The 22,500-nt window shown below is 45.2% G+C and overlaps 1 protein-coding gene across 1 annotated transcript in view; it reads right to left on the reverse strand.

Annotated features, from left to right (window-relative positions):
- The window catches only part of csmd3a (CUB and Sushi multiple domains 3a), a 393,918-nt gene that overhangs the window by 111,545 nt on the left and 259,873 nt on the right, over positions 1-22,500 (reverse strand). The window contains exons 52-56 of the mRNA XM_063199008.1: positions 11,610-11,804; positions 9,597-9,770; positions 5,925-6,098; positions 4,336-4,509; positions 2,569-2,754 (exon numbers count right to left, since the gene is read on the reverse strand). Of these exons, the coding sequence (XP_063055078.1) occupies positions 2,569-2,754; positions 4,336-4,509; positions 5,925-6,098; positions 9,597-9,770; positions 11,610-11,804 (903 nt within the window). The remainder of the gene's footprint in view (positions 1-2,568; positions 2,755-4,335; positions 4,510-5,924; positions 6,099-9,596; positions 9,771-11,609; positions 11,805-22,500) is intronic.

Genomic DNA, 22,500 nt, shown 5'->3' on the forward strand with positions numbered 1-22,500 from the left:
ATATAGCTATAATCTGGCACAAGCCATATTTTTACTTCTGTAAACAATGTCTATTGTGCATGGTCCCTGCTGAACTAAACTAAATAAACTAAACTAAATAAACAAAACTAAATAAACTAAACTAAACTAAACATGTACAGACTTTCAACATGAGTCTACTATGGGACATATTGTATAAATGTTAGCGGAATTATGAACATGTTGGTGCCCGAAAATGTTCCCGATAATAGTTTGCCTCAATTATTATTATTATTATGCTTCCGTCCATTAGAGCACACACAAACAACACAGTCTGGGGGAACTATTGTTAACTATAGTTGCTATGGAGATGGCGCGGCGTCTGGAAGCCTTTTTACCACAGCTCTCCTCTTTAAAAAAGAAAAAACAACTTAATAGCTGTTTAAGTTGTTATTGTGGCTCTGTGTTAGTCTACCTAGAATTATACCTTTTTGTCTCTACATTGTTGACGGATGCATTTGCAAACTGTAGCATGCACCAGGTAAACAGACATGTTCCACAAACACAGGCTCCCATGAAATAAGAAGACCGCACCGCTTCCACTTTATTGCACCAAATTGCCTTGACGTCGACAACAGCGTCCCAAACTCCCTCTCCCGAGAGAGACGGCTGCCAAACAAGGTAGACGCCGGAGATAACGACGGCACGTCGACGTCCCCTGTCTTAGCCAACGGGCGTGTAGCCTCTGTGAGCAGCTATTCCGTAATAACACTTGCCAAAAAAGAGAGGCAGATAAAGTGTGCCGTGCCCGAGATCCTTTCATCTTTTGCCGGTTGTGGAGTTGTGCTTTTCCACACTTCTATGCCATCCGCTTCGATTTGGGGATTGGATGTGTCGAGGAGTGCCGGCCTACATCTATTTTAGTAATCCCTATTTCATGCGTGTGTGTGTGTGTGTGTGTGTGTGTGTGTGTGTGTGTGTGTGTGTGTGTGTGTGTGTGTGTGTGTGTGTGTGTGTGTGTGTGTGTGTGTGTGTGTGTGTGTGTGTATGGAGGCAGCTGTGTGCAGGTGTGATGACAGGCTTGCACACTCATGTAAAATGATTCCGAGAGGCAAACATGACGGAACAGAGGCAATTTACGTAGAAACGTTTCTGATCTGGGAAGGGAGGAAAAAAATTGGAAAAGGAGAAAGGAAGGGGAGAGGACAGAGTGCAACAACAAGAGAGAAATAGTCAGAAATAAAGGAAAGAGAGAGATGGGGGGAGAGAGAGAGAGAGAGAGAGAGAGAAGAGAGAAGAGAGAGAGAGACAGTGAGAGAGAGAGAGAGAGAGAAGAGAGAAGAGAGAGAGAGACAGTGAGAGAGAGAGATCAGCAAAGATAGATAAACAGATGGACAAGAGAGACGTAGAGAAGGAGAGAGGGAAAGCCTCTGACAATCAGACAGAATGGCAATAATATCGTCTCACCGTGCCCAGCACCAAGGTCCCTCAGCTCATTCATTTGCCATTCAAACTCAAGTTGATGAAAACACACTAATGAGTCGAGAGAGAGGGGATACTCACTCTCTCTCTACCTCCTTTTTTACTCCTCTGTTCTCTCTCCATTTATCAATTTATCTCTCTCTTAGCCTTTCTCTCTGCTCCACTCATCTCTCTTACCACCTACCATCTCTTGCTTCCTCCGTCACTCTTCATCTCTCCCCCATTCTCTCTCTCTCTCTCTCTCTCTCTCTCTCTCTCTCTCTCTCTCTCTCTCTCTCTCTCTCTCTCTCTCCACTCATAATCTCTCTTTCCACCCACTCTCCCTTCCTCCCTCCCTCCAACTGTCCTCTCCATTTCTAGCCTCGAGTGACTACAATGGTGTTGGTGTCTCAGCAATGTCTGCCATGCCTGTCTGTCAGAGAGCCTGGTTATGACCCAATTAGCCCACTCCACGTTCCTAACAGGAGGGCACGGCAGGAGTTCACCGGTTCACCACTACCTCTGAGCAAAATGACCCCCCCCCCCCCCCCAACTACATACAGACAACCTGCTGGTGATCCGCCCACAATAATAATAAGCACTTGACCCCAGCTACACTAAGTTACTCCCACATTCATTACCTGTTTTAAATAAAATAATAATAATAATAAAAGCACTGGGTTGATGACTGACTGATGTGAGGCAAAAAGGAGGGAAAAAATATTAATAAAGAAAAATGCTAATGATGGACATGAACACTCAGTGGTTGTAGCTGTCGGCTACATTGTGAGATGTTTGAAAGAAAAAAAATGGAAGAAAAAAATGGTTGCGTCGTAGGAGGCTTAAAAGCTCAGCTGCAGGGTCCTGGGCACCTTATGAGACCTTCCATCCTGTTCGCAGTCCCCCCTGACAGTAGTGGACAAATGGTTATGTTGTCCCGGGCCCAGGGAGAAAGGGGGCCCGGAATTGGGTTCCCATTACATTATATTGTATGAATTGAGAGGGGGGCGGGGGGCATTTCAGATGACTTTTGTCCTGAACCCAGTCAAGGCGGTCAGTAGAGGCCCTGCTGTCGGGATCAAACCTGTGCTGCTACACATGAAGGCTTCAGAGGATCCCGAGAACAAAAGTACATATTAGTGGACTCACCGATGCACTCTGGCAAGGGCTTGTCCCACAGGCCCGTCGGCTGGCAGGTGAGCACGGATGATCCGAACAGGTAATAGCCCGGATTGCAGTCAAACGAGACCACCGTTCCGAAGGTGAAGTTGCCATGTTCGATTTTGCTCTGCCTGATGGAGTTGGCCGGGATCCCTGGGTCCGTGCAGTTGACCACTAAAAAGCAGGAAAAGTAAAAGAAAAGAGGAAAAGTGAGGAAGAGGGAGCACAGAATAAATAGATGCCGGGGAATCTAGATGTAGGCCTATCCATCTGTTAAGTCATTTCCTCACTGGCTACAGCCGAGCAATACAACCATTAACTCTATAACTATTCTACCGAATCTGTTTGGACTGATTTTTTTCAATGCTTGATGCTGGGCAGCTTAAGATGATGATGATGATAACATGGCAGCAACCTTGAATTACACCACATTACAAAACATTACAGTCCTTGGAATGACTAATAATAAATTACACATTGAGGCATTTACCCAAGTTACACTGCAGTACATTACAGTACTGAGTGACTCACATCTTGAGGCAGTATCCCTGGAGGCCTGCAAAAAGACCTGCCGTGAATGATGATGCCAGGAGAGCACTGGTTATTCACACTCAAACCCATTACATTTATTTCCAACTGGTGTAGGAGTTGAACCCATGACCTTCAAGTCCCAAGAGCAACTCGCTAACCATTAAGGCCCAGTTACGTTGGTAAATGGTACATTGCAGTTAATAGCTGTGATTGGTCATAGCGCCTATCCATTCGGATGCTGTGTGAGGCAGTTTGAAAGACAGCCATTGATGCTTGGTTGGATTGCAGCTGCTGGCTCCCATCCTCTGTACTGTAGCCAGACCACACAATATCATATCTTCTGGGCTTGGCAGGCCAACATGGAAGTGCAATATCCGACGGATCGCGTGGCAGTGTTATATACTATATTGCAAGACTGTGTGCAGAGGCACATTAACCCCGCAGAGTAAACAGAGATCCTGACTGTCATAAATACAATACGAAATTAAGTCTTCACGCCCGTCCACTGTGGGGAGCCTTGCAAACTCCCTGAGAATTCTCCGAGCTGGCCGTGAAAAATAGAAAAAGTCCTGGCTAATCATCTTGGTGGTGATGGTGGGGAGTAAATTGGTTTTATTCATACAGTAATTACAACTCCAGCTTGCCTGAAAACTGAGAGAGAGAAAAAAACAGGCCTGAAAGTCACTTTTGCCCACTAACAAAAAGCGCCAGCTCTTTAAATGTATTCTGCCCAGTCACTCTCTCTTATATATTGCCTGGTGTGCCTTCTCCTTTGTGTGTGAATGTGCATATTCTTCTCTCTCTGTGTGTGTGTGTGTGTGTGTGTGTGTGTGTGTGTGTGTGTGTGTGTGTGTGTGTGTGTGTGTGTGTGTGCGTGCGCCTGCGCATGCGCGTGTTCGTGCGTGTGTGTGTGTGTGTGTGTGTGTGAGAGAGAGAGAGAGAGAGAGAGAGAAAGAGAGAGAGAGACAGGGAGAGAGAGAGAGAGAAAGAGAGAGAGAGAGAAAGAGAAAGAGAAAGAGAAAGAGAAAGAGAAAGAGAAAGAGAAAGAGAAAGAGAAAGATTGAAATAAGAAATCAGCATGGCTGGGATTATACAGCGGCTTAGCAGGCTGGCTGGGAGGCAGGCAGGCCGGCCGGCCACATCTCACTGGCCACTACACAGTACGGCCACATCTTGCTGGCCACTACACAGTACGGCCACATCTTGCTGGCCACTACACAGTACCTCTGCAGGTTGGGGGCTGCTGGCTCCACTGGCGGCTGGCCTGGCACTGCGTCTGGGAGGGTCCCTCGAGGATGTAGCCGTTATTGCAGAAGAAGCTCACCACGTCGTTGAGGTTGAAGCCATCTCCCACCGTACGCCCATAGATGGGGCTGCCAGGATGGCCACAGCTCACAGCTGTACCGTTGGAGGAGACAACACACACGGAGGATGAGTGTGCTTATTGAAATGCGAAGGGAGATCATGTACATACATAATACATTTACCGACTCATTGATCTATTTGGTCGCATCATGCAGCCATGTGTTTTACGGTGCAATATAGCATTTTATCGCCCCTGTAGAGCTGAGGCTCGTAATTCTGTCATTTCGTGACTGACTGACGATGATAAAGGTTCGCTAACCAACATAAACCATCGAGTAAACCACATTTTTTATGACATCATCTCCGATCATTATGTATGGACGACGTGTGCTTTCCCTGTTTAACGATTCCTAGCCTTGATGCGCAGATTGCTACGCTTCACTCTGCATGCGCAACAATTGTGTGACGCATTCAGGGCGAGATAACATCAGGCTTTGCTTTTATTTTATTTTTTTCTGCCCACCTCAGTATGTAAACTAGTCATTCAATTAACCAGATAATTGGCGATTGCAATGAGGCCTGCCTCTGGTCTTATTGACATAGTTAATGTTCGGATTTATCTGCTTAAAGACCCGTTAACATCGTTGCCCCAGCTTCCGTTACCCTTCCTGCTGGCTTTGTTTGCTTTCGATTTTATCAGTGTTTGCTTGGCATTCGTGCTGCACTTCTGAGTTTATGGCATCTACCCAGTTTGGATACGTGTAAAAAAAATATATGTGAGGATTTTTTTTTTTCGTTGTTGTTGTTGGCTCAGCTTCTCGTAGATTATTCTACAGATGAGCGGCTCCTCTCCTTCCTCTTTCCTCAGCAATCTCTTTGTGATTTGATTCCTTTTTTTATACCAAAAGTATACACTGTGTGTGTAGACTACGGAATGGAGGGGGGAAAAAAGAATAAAATAAACTCATGCTTCTGACAGCTCCATATAAGCAGACTCTTGGCTGAGATTGGAAATCAAGGTCCAATGATTTGAAAATTTTGTGATGGTGTGTTTTGCGAGGGCACATCGTCTCCCTTTCAGTCTATGTGACGCTGATGAGAGTGGGGGTAAACAAACACGGTAGCATCAGTCCTAGCTGTGACTCCAGCTCTTACTCATGTGGCTGGCTCCGTGTTTGGAAGGATCCTGTCAACTGGCATCTAGTCATTCTTTTATTTCTGGGCTTTTTCGCTCTCTCATTTCTCCTTTCATTTCTCTCTCTCTCTCTCTCTCTCTCTCTCTCTCTCTCTCTCTCTCTCTCTGTTTTTTCTTTTTTCTGCTTATATCCACACTCTGGCTGGCTTAATCCCCCATTTTTTCTCTCTCTCTCACTCCCCCCCCCCTCTCTCTCTCTCCCTTCTTCACCCCTCCTTCCCTCCTTCCTTCCTTCCTTCCATCCATCCCTCCATGGTTCCCTCCCTCTCTTCTCTCTTCTCTCCCCGGGAGCCAGGGGAAAGTGGGCACTCACACACGCAGGAGGGGAGCTGTCCAGACCACTGGTGGTCCTGCTGGCAGATGCGTACAGAGGAGCCGAGGAGGCGGAAGCCAGCGTTGCACTGGTACACCACCGTGTCCCTGTAGCCAAAGTTCTCGCCCACCACCTGCCCGTTCACAATGGGCTCGGGGACACCGCAGTGACCGGCTGCAGGGCGACAAAGAAGAAACAGGAACAGAGAACACAAAAGCATGGTGACAGTTTAGAATAGGGTTCACATGTTGGCCACACTAACACATGCATAATGACTGTATATATAAGTGACTTATATGTCTGTATAAGTGAATTATATGATAAAGGTGCACTGTGTAAGATGGTGGTCAGAGTAGGTATTGCCACTATTCTGCTCATTGAAATTGTGCCGCCTATTGCCAAATTTGATATTTTCATGTATGTACTAGATACCTTATGTGCAGTGGTGTAGTCTACTTTTTATGGTGGGTATACCGTATATTTGAGCATTTTTTGAAGTGGGTATGCTGTATATATTTGTGCTATTCAAAACAATGGATCAATCAATTTTAAGTGGGTAGACTGAAATATCTGAAATTTAGAAGTGGGTATACTCCGTATACCTGCGTTCTACGTAGACTACACCACTGCTTATGTGTACTAGTGTGACCAAAGTACAATAAGCTTTGCAGCTAAAAATGCCCATTTCTGGAAATTCAAGATGGCAGACATGAAGAAGATCCACCTTTTCATGTGTGAAAAATGCAATTTTCCCAGTCATATATCCGTGAGTATACCTACTCTGTTCTGTCTTGTGCTGTGAATGTGATGTAACATATGACTGCACATGAAGATATTTTTTAAAAGTTCAAAAAAAGAGACAATTACATTTTCATAATTCTCCCAGAATATTTCACACATAGTATACAGTACATGGACATAGTTATGGGGAGGAGAGGACGTAAAGGATGCCTGGAGAAGACTCTTGTGGATCAGAGCAATATGTGTTTCAATAAAAGCTTATCCGTTTGGCATTTTCAGTGCATGGGCTTCTGTGTCCTTTTTCTCTATCCGAGGAAGGAAGGTGAAGAAAACATCCATGTTAATCACAGCATGTCCTTGTTTTCACACCACCTATCTCAGCTGGGCTCCAGTCGAGCCTCCAAAATGTTTCCACCATACCGTATGTTACCATCAGCTATCCTGGTACGTACTGTATGTACACGTACTGTGTATTGTGCTTTATTGTACGTGTGACGCTATGTGTGTGTGCAAGAAATACAACGATATTCCAGTTGTGGTGTACAGTATAGCTGTGATGCCTGATGAAGATCAGGCTGGGTCGAAACATTGCATGTCTTGAATACACCTTCAAAGCCGAGCTGCAGTGTGCAGACTTCTTCTCTTTCTATTGTCAGTATAGCTGTGGCATTGTGTCTGCTATCGTGAGATGCTTTCGAATATCAAGTGATGTTGAAAAGATAATCCCTATGGGACAAGAACAGGTCTCTACTCTACTGTAAAAACACTCTATTTAGTCTATTTTTGACCATAAACTGACAATTGTGATAGTCGCATATGCTGTAAGGGGCACGATGCCATACACAAACCATATGTGCATTGCTAGGAGATGGGATAATACAGCAAAAAATAAAGTGACAGGTAACTAACAAGGAAATAACAATGCATACACACAAAAAAACAAGTTTACAGATGCCGTTGTGCTGTACATTACCTAGACAGGTAACAAGTCTGGCTGTCATTGTTTTTTGTTACAGCTTTCCCAGGTATGGTATCCATGGAATTATGGGAAATCAATTTACGGCATGCTGCAGCTAGCACATGTGACAGTACCGCACAAGCGGGACCCAGCAAAGTGCCGTGTTTTGTGGACTGCTGTTGCGGCCCCGATCCATAATTGCTGTAGGTGCTCAGCCATGACGTGAGTGAGCGCGGAAGTCATTTATACTCATGGCAGGTATAACAGACTGCCAAATGTTCCAAAATTATGTGACACGAACAAAACTGCAACCTCATTCTGGACAACCACACAGTTGCTCAGCTGGCTGCAGGACCAAAAAAAAAAGAAAACAAATGTGCCGTGCACCTTTCACAGCCGTCCAAACCACCTCCCCCCACCTAGCTCACTCCCACCATCCATCCTCATAAAGCGCCTGCGCGCCGTTGAAATAAGAGCCGGCGAGTTCTGATCATTTGAAACTTTCCCTTGAAGGGAGAGAGAGGTCTCACACTTCACTGGAGCCTCATCTGCGACAGTGCCATGAAGAGGCTTTAAAGGGAATTAATGAAGCTCTCCATTCCCCTCCACTCCCCTCGCTCACCCCCCTACCGTACTCTCTCATCCCCCATCTGAGTATCGAGGTTCATTTCATTCAGCTTTGCTATTTTTTTTTTATTTATTTTTTTTTTTAACAAAAACCCTGCTGCTAGGGGGGACAGAATTACACTAAAGAGAAACTGTGAAATCTGTGGGGTGTTGGAACCATTGACAGTAAATAGAATGGACGCCAAATCAACGCTATTTGCCATTCAACGCTTTGAAGCCAGATTTGGGAACATTCCAACTTACATTCCACCTTAGCAACGCCAAACGCAGGTGCTGATTGGACAACAACAAGACTTCTAACGGTCAATCAAACCATGTTCTGATGCTCATTGGTCAATTTAACTTTTAATATCTCTCTAAAATAAAACATCACCACAAAAAATCACCACCCTGGTAAGTTGGAGAGCAAGGGGACCTACTAGTTGAGCGAAAAATGATCCCCCTGGAGTGGCATTTAAGGCAGATACAGGGTTTTATGTCTCTCATAGGAATGAATGGGATTTGGCCATTTTTTGGTCTTTTTGGGTCCAACCTTGGCTCCAACTTGGCTTCAACAATGAAATAGAATTTTGGCCTCCATTCTATTTACTCTCAATGGTTGGAACCCTAGAACCCAAGGTGCCTGCTAAGATAATTCTTGAAATAACTGTGCAGGCCTTTTAGTAGCGCGCATATCCGCCTGCTTCAAATCGTCTGGGTCCTGGACTACAAAAACACAGCCAAAAGAACAGAAACAAAGTCTGTGACTCCGGTTTATATATATACGTGTATATGCTCCCACTCCGGATGATTCCTGAACTACCCAAGAGACGGAGATAGAAGGCGTTTTCAGACAAGCAGAGAAACTACGGTATACGCTGGTGCCGGCTCCTGCACCTACTGCTGAATCAACTAATGTGGTGCTCACATTCCGAAAAAAAACCCAACATTTCAGGAATGAAACTTGGTTCCATATGGGTGCAGCTTGTTTTTGTTTTCAAAGCAAACTGTGACGACATGCTTTTTTGAGGGGCGAGACATTGTTTGGTGTTGATGACACAGCATTGGTTGCCATATGGTTACGAACAGAGTTAATTTATGAACAACAAACACTTCCCAGTGTGACTGGTAAGCCAGCAATGGCACGATTCCCTGCTGAGAGAGAGAAAGAGAGAGCGAGAGAGAGCGAGAGAGAGAGAGAGAGAGAGAAAGACAGAAAGAAAGAAAGAAAGAAAGAAAGAAAGAAAGAAAGAAAGAAAGAAAGAAAGAAAGAAAGAAAGAAAGAAGGAAGGAGGGAAGGAAGGAAGGAAGGAAGGAAGGAAGGAGGGAAGGAAGGAAGGAAGGAAGTTTGAGAGGTGTTTTGGTACCAAGGCAGTGTGTCTCGGGCCCACTCCATAGGCCTGAGGCCAGGCACTCCCGGACGGTGGAGCCCACCAGGATGTATCCGGAGTTGCAGGTGAAAATGGCTGTGGCGCCGAAGGTCGTCTGCGTTCCAATTTTCCTCCCATTAGGCGGGGTGGCCAGCTCCCCACACGAAATGACTGCAGGCAGAAAAAGAGCAGGAGGAGGATGAGGAGGAGAGGAAGAGGAGGCAATAGAGAGAAGAGAATGAGCTGGCACTCGCCACAAAGTCAAAAGGTACAACTGTAATTCACAGCCAATATGAAAAAGAGGCTCCCACACATTCCAGGTTCCCTGGGATGCTTCCCTCCAGCCCCCCTCAACCTCAAATCACCCAACAGTAAATAAGCAAATAAAATATTTGAAAAAGGAAACAAGAATACAGCCAGCCAAATTCACAGCGGGAAAAAAATATGGCACTGTTACCATGTGATGATGATTGGGAAAAAGGGGCATTCATTAATTTTGGAGGTGACATCGTCACTTACATCTTCCTCTCCTCCTCCTCCTCATCCTTCCCTTCCTTCACATAACACTCACCCACTCGCCCCCGAAACCCCACACCCTTCCCGACACCCTTCCACCAAAGTGTTTGTGTATCCGCGTGAAGCCGTTTTGCCAATGTGGTTGTCCCCTGCTGAGCCGTGTTTTGCCACCACCATCCATTTGATATTTGTCATTTTCCAACAGTGGCCAGGCCCTCTATAGCACCCCTACCCCACCCCATCCCTGCACCCCCAACCCGCACCCTGCATCCACCCCCGACGTGGCAGCATCCAGGGCCGAGATGAGCACAGCACACTGTGATAGCCTGTGATAAAGTGTTCTTATTGCCACTACGGTATGTCCGAATCGCAGCCTCCAACCGTCTTGGAGAGAAGGTGGGCAAGATGCCACATAGACATTTGTCATCGCTGCACATTTTTACGGATGACACCCCCCCACACACACACACACCCACACCCAACCCTGCTCAATCCCTTCTCCCGCCTCTATATGGCCTCGGCCTCCTCTCCTCCAACCCACTGTTGTTTACCCCCTGTTTGTTTAGCTTTTCACACAGCATAATCCTTTTGAAATCACTGTCCTGATCGCACCTCAAAGCTGATAAATGACACTGATAGCGCTGCCAGCCTTATGTGGCCTGCGGCGGGGAGGAGGCATTCATCCTAGTCTCGCTCTGTGTTTGTTTTTTTTTTGTTTTTTTCCTTTTTTTCTTTTTTCTTACCCCTCTCTTGTACCGTACGAGATGTGTGATTGCTCAGTAATCGGGTATGGTAAATAAACACCACCTGTCTGATCACCCTTCTGTGCGAATTTGTTGTTGGTTGTTTTTTTTCCTTTCCTTGTCCCCCTGCTGCACAAGTAATTATTTTTAACTCGATTTGAATAAGCAGTCGTGGCCTAGCGGTTGGGGAGGTGGCCTTAAAATCAGAGTTGCTGTTTGAATCCCACCCTCCCTACACCTCCATGCATGGCTGAAGTGCCCTTGAGCAAGGCACCTAACCCCACATTGCTCCAGGGAAGGTATCCAATACCCTGTAAATGTCTGTAATGCCTCTTTTCCACTGTCCGTTTTCTGGTAGAACAACAGCTCGACACAGCACGACTCGTCCGCCCCTTTTCTTGCCCCTTTTTTGCCCAATTGAAAAGCAAAACTTGGCAGCTGAGTCACGCTGTGTAGAGCTGTAGGCCTACCAGAAAAACGGCAGTGGAAGAGGGGCATAAGTTGCTTTGGATAAAAGCGTCAGCTAAGTGTAATGTAATGAATGGAATGAGGCTTCTCTTTTGTCAGTGTCAGTTCCAGTTCTGCCACTGGCTGTGCAGAGAATGTGGTTTGACCTTTTTTTCTCTCTTTTGCACTTAACTGCAACCCAACTTGCTTCTGCAACTGGGCCTCTTGTTGCACCAGCTCCAAGTTTTCAAAGTTAAAAGAAGAAGTCCAGTTTCTTACAGCTAAACTCTTTGGGAAAACTTACTCCTGCAGCGGGGCCTCTCGTTGCGCCAGCTCCACGTGCCGTTGGCGGTGCAGTGGATGTGGGCGGGCCCCAGGCGGAAGTAGCCGGGGTTGCAGGCGAAGGCCACCTTGGTGCCGAACTCGTAGCGCGAGCCGTTGACAATGCGCCACTTGCCGTGGTCCAGCGTGAAGGAGCCGATACTGGGACACACCATGACTGCAAGAGTAAAAATGACAGAGTTATTAATGTGTATCCAGAGGAATACAGGCCTCAAAGTTGAAGTATTCTTCTCTTACAGTGTATCTATCTCATTAGGTACAGTGGAATAACTGATGTATGAACCAGATGTAAGATGATGTACTAGTGTTGAAATTACTGTACATCAGTAGGGCTACTTCAACTTATTGTTAATGATGATCACACGAAATCCCCAATTACAGCAGACACAGTGAAAACCTTCTGCAGTTAACCAATAACACTAAGCAAGGGCTCCCTAGCCGGGGAAATCCTATGCTGCTTTGCTAAATTGTTCCGATGTGAAAGACATCTCAATTGTGATTAGGTCTAATTGTAACCAGGCAAAGGACTCTCGGGGCCATCCATGACAATCGCATCTGGGAGAAAGAGTGTGCAGAACATGACATCTTCAAGTGGAAAGCAGAAGGGAGTGCTTTTTGACCACTTGGGAATTCGTTCAGTGTAGAGAAATCAAGCTGTGACCCTTTTTCTGAAATTAAAATTCTTTAACTGCTAACTGCATGACTACCCAAGAGAAAAACAAACAAACACATGACTCATTGATGGAAGAAACGTTTTTCTTCTCACACAAGCCTGCGCTGTTACATACCGTCATTACTCAAACCTGTCTTCTTTGCCTTTTCAATACAAGTGCCATCACTGCTTTAAGAACATACAGGAGTCACTGCCACAGTACATCATGGCTGCAACAGATGGAACACATTCCTGTGTCAATGCATCATCTCTGTGTCCATACCACCTCCTCCGACACGTGTCATACTGTCATTACTCACCCTCTGCACAAACACAGCTCCTGCCTTTCAATAGAAGTGCTAGCACTGCTTCAAGTACGTACAAAGGGGAAAACCAAAGGCTGGGGACACAATAGCTACATGGACAGAAGACATCAGGGTGCTAACTCACAAACCCAGTGCACAGCACACCACCTCTTTTGTTCAAATGGATGCTGTCATGGCTCAAATTCTGGCCGAACATATCGTTCTCTTTCCATTGCAAGAGCAAGTGCATATCAGGAACACACAGGAGCCAATGCTGATGCACACTGTGATTACCACACGTGGAGCACATTGACGCTCGATGAATGGGCCATCCAACATAATGTCCCTTCTTTTAATTCACACCATGATGCCATTATTCTGTCCTTGTCTGTCTAAACACTATTTTCACATTTCAGTAAAAAATGAAAGTGTTGGGCTCTGCTTTGGTGGAACATCAGGGTGCAGCTGTGTGTGGGCGCTGTCTGACCAACAGCACATCTAATGGTCAATTCCGGACAAAGGGCTCACAGTTTAGTTCATTTTCAAAGCAGCGGTCAACTTGGGTGAGCATTAAAATATAAAATACCAAAACCGTCAAAAAGAAGTGGTCTCAGTCCCTTTGAATTTGAACCAGCAGGCTACTCAAAGTGCATCACAGTTAGCTCAGATCAATTATAATGCAGAAACATCACTCAGAAGCCATTCTGGTTCGTTTGCCAATGTGCAAGTGAACCACGTCAGAGTTTGTAAGCTGCATGGAAACATTTTCACGTCCTGGTGAGAACAAAATGATCAAACCTGTGGCGTGAAAGTACACTCAGACTACCAAAAAAAAGATACACACTGGAAAAAAAGATCAGTGTGTGCTATCTCGCCATCTCAGTAACTAACACCTCTTTTGATCCACGCCATGTAGCCACTTCTTACACCCTGACTAAATACAGTATGTCTCTCTTGCCTTTACAAGGGGGTGCAACTCTCATTCATCATCGCAACATGATTGCAAGGATGGGAACACGCTAATGTGAGGTGTCAATGCACCATCCTAGCTGATAGGCCTACTCCATGGTACCACACCACCATTAACAGTTACCTACCTACTTTAAATACATCTTTTGGCTTTCAACAAAAGTGTTTATCACTCTTTCAAGATTATAGACTAGCGCTCAGCCGAGAACAAGCATCACCACTTGACATGTCTTTTCAAAGTGTTGCTGTAGCGCACAGTATCACTTGCTTAAATTTGCCTGGGTAGGGTGAATCATGAAACATCTCTTTGTATCCCTGTTCAGCTCTTTTGCTACATTACTCAACATGCGTAATAATAATGCAATTCATGAAAAAGGTTTTATTGATTCACAATACATTTGTAGGAAAGCTTCCAGTGAATAGTTTTGAGACAAGCATTGAAATAAGAGTGCACAGCTACGGTATACTCATCAATCACTCATGAGAGCCTTTTATTACAGAGCATTAGCGCATGGATTCGGCAGCATTGAAACCCTATAATTCTCCAACCAGGCTGAGGCTTTTCTAGCACTTAATCCAGTGGCAAAGGGAAAAAAACCTACAGTAACTTTTAAGTAGAGTTTATAAAACTATGGTCCACAGACCACAGGTGCTCTGATAGACATCCTATATCCTCTGGGAGTAGTTGTGTTAAAAAAAAAATCATGTACCTCAGGCTACTATATACTGGTAGCCTGATAAACCAGCCTAAATGTGAGACCGGAGTAATTTAGTCAGCCCCGATGAACGATACCTCCGAAGACTGTTGATGAGAACAACCTGTTGTTTTTTCAAACCGTGCCGGCACTCTGACCAATCGGTGATCTTTGCCGTTGATGTGCTTTCCCAACGGTGTTGAGAGGTTCCTCGTCATCCCTCAAAACCCTGCCCGCTTTAATTCAAAACAAATCGCTGCGTTGTGATTGGTTTTGCCAGACTCAGGGCACAGCGTTCAAAACGTTCTCAGATCCGAGGCCAGACCCACTCGCTAGCTGAAAATTTTCGGCGTCCAGCGGGTGGCGCTGGTTTACCAGGCTAATATACTGGGTTTTTCTGTTTTAGTTTGTATGTCATCTTCTCCTCCTTGAAAGGAAGGAAGGTCCGCACACTGTTGCTGCTCCAGGTTTATTAACACAACGTTTCGACCATGCAGTCTGGTCTTCGTCAGGTGTATGTGAGTTTGTGTAACATGACAGTTCTTTTAAAGACTCTTGAAGGAAGAGGCGGGCGCAATGCGCCGTTGAGTGACATCTCCTCCAAGTGAGGTCATAGTTCAAAACACAAACAGAAAAAAGGGGGAATTACACAGAAACCCACATGTAAATAAAGAAAATTACATAAAGAGAAAAGAACACCACTCAATAGAAACAAAAATGACAAGTGCCCAAATGTACAGTGCGATCCATCACCAAAGACATGTCTCATGTCAAGTTATTCAATAAATATGTACTAAACAAAGGGGGATAATCCATAATGTACCAACGTCAGGATAAGTAGCCTATAAAAAAGGTTTTATATCGAAGTCTTCATTTAGCCCATGGGGTGACATAGTATTCAGCGCATATATGTGGTAAGTCTCACGTTGTAAAAGCAAACGTCGTGATTGCCGCCTCTAAGAGGCCTCTCCACTTTTTCAATCCCCGTGTATCTGAGTGTGCAGACATTATGGCCCGCTGCCAGGAAGTGCGCTGCTACTGGGTTGCGTGTGTCACCGCATCGAATATTGCTCCGATGTTCCGAGATGCGTGTGCGTAATGGTCTGCTCGTCTTACCCACATACGCAAGGCCACATGGGCATTTAAGTAAATAGACGACAAACGGAGTGTTGCAGTTAATGACACCACGAATGTTCAGAGTCTTGCCTGTGTGTGGATGTGTGTATGTTCTGCTTCTCATTGTATAGCCACATTGTGCGCAGTTGCCGCATTTGTAGTTGCCATCGGGATTGTTAAAGGGATTTTGTTTGTTCTCGTGGGTGTGAGATTTCACCAACTTGTCCCTTAAATTTGGGGCACGTCTAAAAACTACTGTCGGTGGGGCAGTGAAGATCCCTTTTAGTTTGGGGTCTGTCTCCACTACGTGCCAGTGTTTCCGAATGATCTTTTTAAATTCAGATCCCAACGGTGAGTATTTGGTTATGCACAGTGTCGAATTTTGTTTCTGTGCTCGGCCAGATTTTGGGATTAAACATTCGTCTTGTGTGACATGGGCGAAGCGCTCGCTTGCTGCGTCAACCCATTGTTGTTTGTAGCCCCTTTCTTGGAACCTCTGGACAGATCGGAGGCCTGTGACGCGTACCGTTGATCTGAACTACAGATGCGTCTGGCACGATGGAATTGACTAATTGGTAGGCTTTTAATAAGGTGACTGGGGTGGTAGCTGTCACCCCGGAGGATGGTATTTCGATCAGTTGGTTTTCGGAACAGATCAGTCTGCAGGTTAGCGCCGTCCCTAATGACAAGTACGTCAAGAAAGCTAATCTGCGATTGGTCGAAGTCAAGCGTAAAACTCAGATGGTCATTCACAGAGTTGAGGTATTGATGAAACAGTCTTAAAGACCTCTCGTCACCTTTCCACAAAATAAAAACATCATCTATGAAGCGTTGGTACAGTAGGACGTTATTAAAATATGGATTCACTTCAGAGTTAAGTACAAAATTATTTTCAAAGAACCCCATGTATAAATTGGCATAGTTTGGAGCCTTAGTGCTCCCCATTGCCATCCCCTTAATCTGCAGGTAATATTCTTCTTTGAACAGAAAAAAATTGGAAGTTAGTACCACATGTGCAAGATCAAGTATACATTCAGTTTGGGGCCTACATGCATTAGTTCTCTGATCAAGAAAGTGCTTCATAGCCTCTATACCGCCATCATGAGGGATGTTTGTATAGAGGCTGGACACGTCAAAAGTTGCTAGTAAAATGTCAGAGTTGGGTAAGGTCATTGTTTTGAGTTTGTTAATAAAATCAATTGAATCCCTGATGTATGAGGGTAAAGAACAGACAATAGGTTTAATGCAGTGGTCGACAAAAGTAGACACATTGGCAGTTAGAGACCCTATTCCGCTCACAATGGGCCTTCCAGGGAGAGGCGGTGTTTGCGACTTATGTACCTTCGGTAGAGTATAGAATACAGGAATGACTGGAAAATCGTTTTTCATAAAGCCAAATTCTTGTTTATTAATCTCTCCCTTATCCAACCAGGTCTGTAATTTGTCGTGGACTATGGACATATATTTTGTCGTAGGGTCACTGGGGAGTCTAGTGTAGAAATTACTGTCCCCAAGTTGTCGATGTATTTCTTTCTCGTAGTCAATCGTATTCTGCAAAATCAAAGCACCACCCTTTATCCGCAGGGCGGATGACAACAGTTCTGTCATTGTTGAGCTCTGCCAGAGCTTCTCTCTCACTCTTAGGCATGTTATTATAGACCTTGTACTGTCGTTTGGACTTTAATGCAGTTTTAACATCATGTTCCACCAGCGGCAATATGTGTCCAATGAGGCATTTCTATTCCTTGGTGGAAATAAAGGTGGATTTGGGTCTAAGCAGTCCCTTCCCTGAAACACTGGAGGAAGCCTCTGGAGCACTGGTGGAAGCCTCTGGAATAGAGGTTGGAGTGCTCTCATTGGTGGTGGGAGGGTGAAGAGTGTTAGATGGTATATTGTGGAACAATTCGCGCAGTCTTAGTTTTCTGAAGAATTTCTCGAAGTCAATCACAGTTTCAAAGTCATTTGTTGTTGTAGTAGGCGCAAAAGAAAGCCCTTTACTGAGTGCAGCAGTGCATAACTCAGTTAGAGGTTTGGAGGAAAAGTTCATTACCGTGTTCGGTGTCTGAGCGCATAGTTGAGACTTTCGTCTGATCCCCCTCCTGCAGCGTTTCTGCCGCGGAAGTTGTCTCGCCCGCGTCCGCGTCCACGTCCGCGTCCGCGTCCGCGACCCCTGCCTCTGCCTCTGTGTTGTTGTTGGGGGGAGCGGTCCTAAAAAAAACCGCTGCGGCTGTGGGAGTCAGAGTCCACTGAAGAGGAAGAAGGCCAGTCATCTTCATCGTGCGCCTGCTGCTGGAATCGGTCCTGCGATGGTGCTGCCTCGTCTTTGTTCTTCCTCCAGAAATAAACTCGCTGTTGTTGGTAGTCGTTGGTGTCTCTGGCGAACTTTCTCTTCTTAGTTGTCTTTTTCTCCAACAGAAGTTTTTCTTTAAATTGTTCAATGTCCTTCTTCAGGTTGTTCAGGTAACTTTTGTCTGTGATTTCAGTGTCCAATCGGTTGTTGATTTCCTGAATTTCTTCCCTGGTTTTGCGCAATTGTTTCAGTTGTTTTCTTGTATGGTTAAAGCCATTAAGTCCATCGAACATTTGTTGAGTATTTCGCACCAGCGATCAAGAAATTCTGGTTGTTCATACCAAAGGCCGGTTTTTTTTTTGGAGTCTCAATCCCCTTGGGATGATCTTCTGTCGCACGTAGTCACTCATCCCAACGGCATGTAGGTATTGTCTGGTTTCTTTTAAGATGGCTTTTCTGAGCGATTTCCTCAGGTCATCAGTAACTGGATTCATTTGTGTGACGGTATCTCCATCAAAGAGGGAGTCCGTGAGTAAAATCCTTGAGTGATCTTCCGTAGTAAACTCGAATGTCTTTTGTAGGCCAGCCGGAATCTTTTTCACTTGACTTGGTTCCAGCCATCATGGCCGATTCAGACTTTCAAACCGGAGTCAGTGGAGTGCAGCGCCTAAGGTGAAGTTCACAGTAGCGTTTTGGAGAGCGCGCACATCCAGATTGGACAGGTGCTGGACTTAAACACGATTAAACATGAAAGGAAGGAAGGTCCGCACACTGTTGCTGCTCCAGGTTTATTAACACAACGTTTCGACCATGCAGTCTGGTCTTCGTCAGGTGTATGTGAGTTTGTGTAACATGACAGTTCTTTTAAAGACTCTTGAAGGAAGAGGCGGGCGCAATGCGCCGTTGAGTGACATCTCCTCCAAGTGAGGTCATAGTTCAAAACACAAACAGAAAAAAGGGGAATTACACAGAAACCCACATGTAAATAAAATTATTTACATGTGGGTTTCTGTGTAATTCCCCTTTTTTCTGTTTGTGTTTTGAACTATGACCTCACTTGGAGGAGATGTCACTCAACGGCGCATTGCGCCCGCCTCTTCCTTCAAGAGTCTTTAAAAGAACTGTCATGTTACACAAACTCACATACACCTGACGAAGACCAGACTGCATCGAAACGTTGTGTTAATAAACCTGGAGCAGCAACAGTGTGCGGACCTTCCTTCCTTTCATGTTTAATCGTGTTTAAGTCCAGCACCTGTCCAATCTGGATGTGCGCGCTCTCCAAAACGCTACTGTGAACTTCACCTTAGGCGCTGCACTCCACTGACTCCGGTTTGAAAGTCTGAATCGGCCATGATGGCTGGAACCAAGTCAAGTGAAAAGATTCCGGCTGGCCTTCAAAAGACATTCGAGTTTACTACGGAAGATCACTCAAGGATTTTACTCACGGACTCCCTCTTTGATGGAGATACCGTCACACAAATGAATCCAGTTACTGATGACCTGAGGAAATCGCTCAGAAAAGCCATCTTAAAAGAAACCAGACAATACCTACATGCCGTTGGGATGAGTGACTACGTGCGACAGAAGATCATCCCAAGGGGATTGAGACTCCAAAAAAAACCGGCCTTTGGTATGAACAACCCAGAATTTCTTGATCGCTGGTGCGAAATACTCAACAAATGTTCGATGGACTTAATGGCTTTAACCATACAAGAAACAACTGAACAATTGCGCAAAACCAGGGAAGAAATTCAGGAAATCAACAACCGATTGGACACTGAAATCACAGACAAAAGTTACCTGAACAACCTGAAGAAGGACATTGAACAATTTAAAGAAAAACTTCTGTTGGAGAAAAAGACAACTAAGAAGAGAAAGTTCGCCAGAGACACCAACGACTACCAACAACAGCGAGTTTATTTCTGGAGGAAGAACAAAGACGAGGCAGCACCATCGCAGGACCGATTCCAGCAGCAGGCGCACGATGAAGATGACTGGCCTTCTTCCTCTTCAGTGGACTCTGACTCCCACAGCCGCAGCGGTTTTTTAGACCGCTCCCCCCAACAACAACACAGAGGCAGAGGCAGGGCTCGCGGACGCGGACGAGGACGTGGACGCGGACGCGGGCGAGACAACTTCCGCGGCAGAAACGCTGCAGGAGGGGGATCAGACGAAAGTCTCAACTATGCGCTCAGACACCGAACACGGTAATGAACTTTTCCTCCAAACCTCTAACTGAGTTATGCACTGCTGCACTCAGTAAAGGGCTTTCTTTTGCGCCTACTACAACAACAAATGACTTTGAAACTGTGATTGACTTCGAGAAATTCTTCAGAAAACTAAGACTGCGCGAATTGTTCCACAATATACCATCTAACACTCTTCACCCTCCCACCACCAATGAGAGCACTCCAACCTCTATTCCAGAGGCTTCCACCAGTGCTCCAGAGGCTTCCTCCAGTGTTTCAGGGAAGGGACTGCTTAGACCCAAATCCACCTTTATTCCACCAAGGAATAGAAATGCCTCATTGGACACATATTGCCGCCTGGTGGAACATGATGTTAAAACTGCATTAAAGTCCAAACGACAGTACAAGGTCTATAATAACATGCCTAAGAGTGAGAGAGAAGCTCTGGCAGAGCTCAACAATGACAGAACTGTTGTCATCCGCCCTGCGGATAAAGGTGGTGCTTTGATTTTGCAGAATACGATTGACTACGAGAAAGAAATACATCGACAACTTGGGGACAGTAATTTCTACACTAGACTCCCCAGTGACCCTACGACAAAATATATGTCCATAGTCCACGACAAATTACAGACCTGGTTGGATAAGGGAGAGATTAATAAACAAGAATTTGGCTTATGAAAAAACGATTTTCCAGTCATTCCTGTATTCTATACTCTACCGAAGGTACATAAGTCGCAAACACCGCCTCTCCCTGGAAGGCCCATTGTGAGCGAATAGGGTCTCTAACTGCCAATGTGTCTACTTTTGTCGACCACTGCATTAAACCTATTGTCTGTTCTTTACCCTCATACATCAGGGATTCAATTGATTTTATTAACAAACTCAAAACAATGACCTTACCCAACTCTGACATTTTACTAGCAACTTTTGACGTGTCCCAGCCTCTATACAAACATCCCTCATGATGGCGGTATAGAGGCTATGAAGCACTTTCTTGATCAGAGAACTAATGCATGTAGGCCCCAAACTGAATGTATACTTGATCTTGCACATGTGGGTACTAACTTCCAATTTTTTTCTGTTCAAAGAAGAATATTTACCTGCAGATTAAGGGGATGGCAATGGGGAGCACTAAGGCTCCAAACTATGCCAATTTATACATGGGGGTTCTTTGAAAATAATTTTGTACTTTAACTCTGAAGTGAATCCATATTTTAATAACGTCCTACTGTACCAACGCTTCATAATGATGTTTTTTTATTTTGTGGAAAGGTGACGAGAGGGTCTTTAAGACTGTTTCATCAATACCTCAACTCTGTGAATGACCATCTGAGTTTTACGCTTGACTTCGACCAATCGCAGATTAGCTTTCTTGACGTACTTGTCATTAGGGACGGCGCTAACCTGCAGACTGATCTGTTCCGAAAAACCAACTGATTCGAAATACCATCCTCCGGGTGACAGCTACCACCCCAGTCACCTTTATTAAAAGCCTACCAATTAGTCAATTCCATCGTGCCAGACGCATCTGTAGTTCAGATCAACGGTACGCGTCACAGGCCTCCGATCTGTCCCAGAGGTTCCAAGAAAGGGGCTACAAACAACAATGGGTTGACGCAGCAAGCGAGCGCTTCGCCCATGTCACACAAGACGAATGTTTAATCCCAAAATCTGGCCGAGCACAGAAACAAAATTCGACACTGTGCATAACCAAATACTCACCGTTGGGATCTGAATTTAAAAAGATCATTCGGAAACACTGGCACGTAGTGGAGACAGACCCCAAACTAAAAGGGATCTTCACTGCCCCACCGACAGTAGTTTTTAGACGTGCCCCAAATTTAAGGGACAAGTTGGTGAAATCTCACACCCACGAGAACAAACAAAATCCATTTAACATCCCCGATGGTAACTACAAATGCGGCAACTGCGCACAATGTGGCTATACAATGAGAAGCAGAACATACACACATCCACACACAGGCAAGACTCTGAACATTCGTGGTGTCATTAACTGCAACACTCCGTTTGTCGTCTATTTACTTAAATGCCCATGTGGCCTTGCGTATGTGGGTAAGACGAGCAGACCATTACGCACACGCATCTCGGAACATCGGAGCAATATTCGATGCGGTGACACACGCAACCCAGTAGCAGCGCACTTCCTGGCAGCGGGCCATAATGTCTGCACACTCAGATACACGGGGATTGAAAAAGTGGAGAGGCCTCTTAGAGGCGGCAATCACGACCGTTTGCTTTTACAACGTGAGACTTACCACATATATGCGCTGAATACTATGTCACCCCATGGGCTAAATGAAGACTTCGATATAAAACCTTTTTTATAGGCTACTTATCCTGACGTTGGTACATTATGGATTATCCCCCTTTGTTTAGTACATATTTATTGAATAACTTGACATGAGACATGTCTTTGGTGATGGATCGCACTGTACATTTGGGCACTTGTCATTTTTGTTTCTATTGAGTGGTGTTCTTTTCTCTTTATGTAATTTTCTTTATTTACATGTGGGTTTCTGTGTAATTCCCCTTTTTTCTGTTTGTGTTTTGAACTATGACCTCACTTGGAGGAGATGTCACTCAACGGCGCATTGCGCCCGCCTCTTCCTT

Source organism: Engraulis encrasicolus, chromosome 5, assembly GCF_034702125.1.
Source record: "Engraulis encrasicolus isolate BLACKSEA-1 chromosome 5, IST_EnEncr_1.0, whole genome shotgun sequence".
Taxonomy (NCBI): Eukaryota; Metazoa; Chordata; class Actinopteri; order Clupeiformes; family Engraulidae; genus Engraulis; species Engraulis encrasicolus.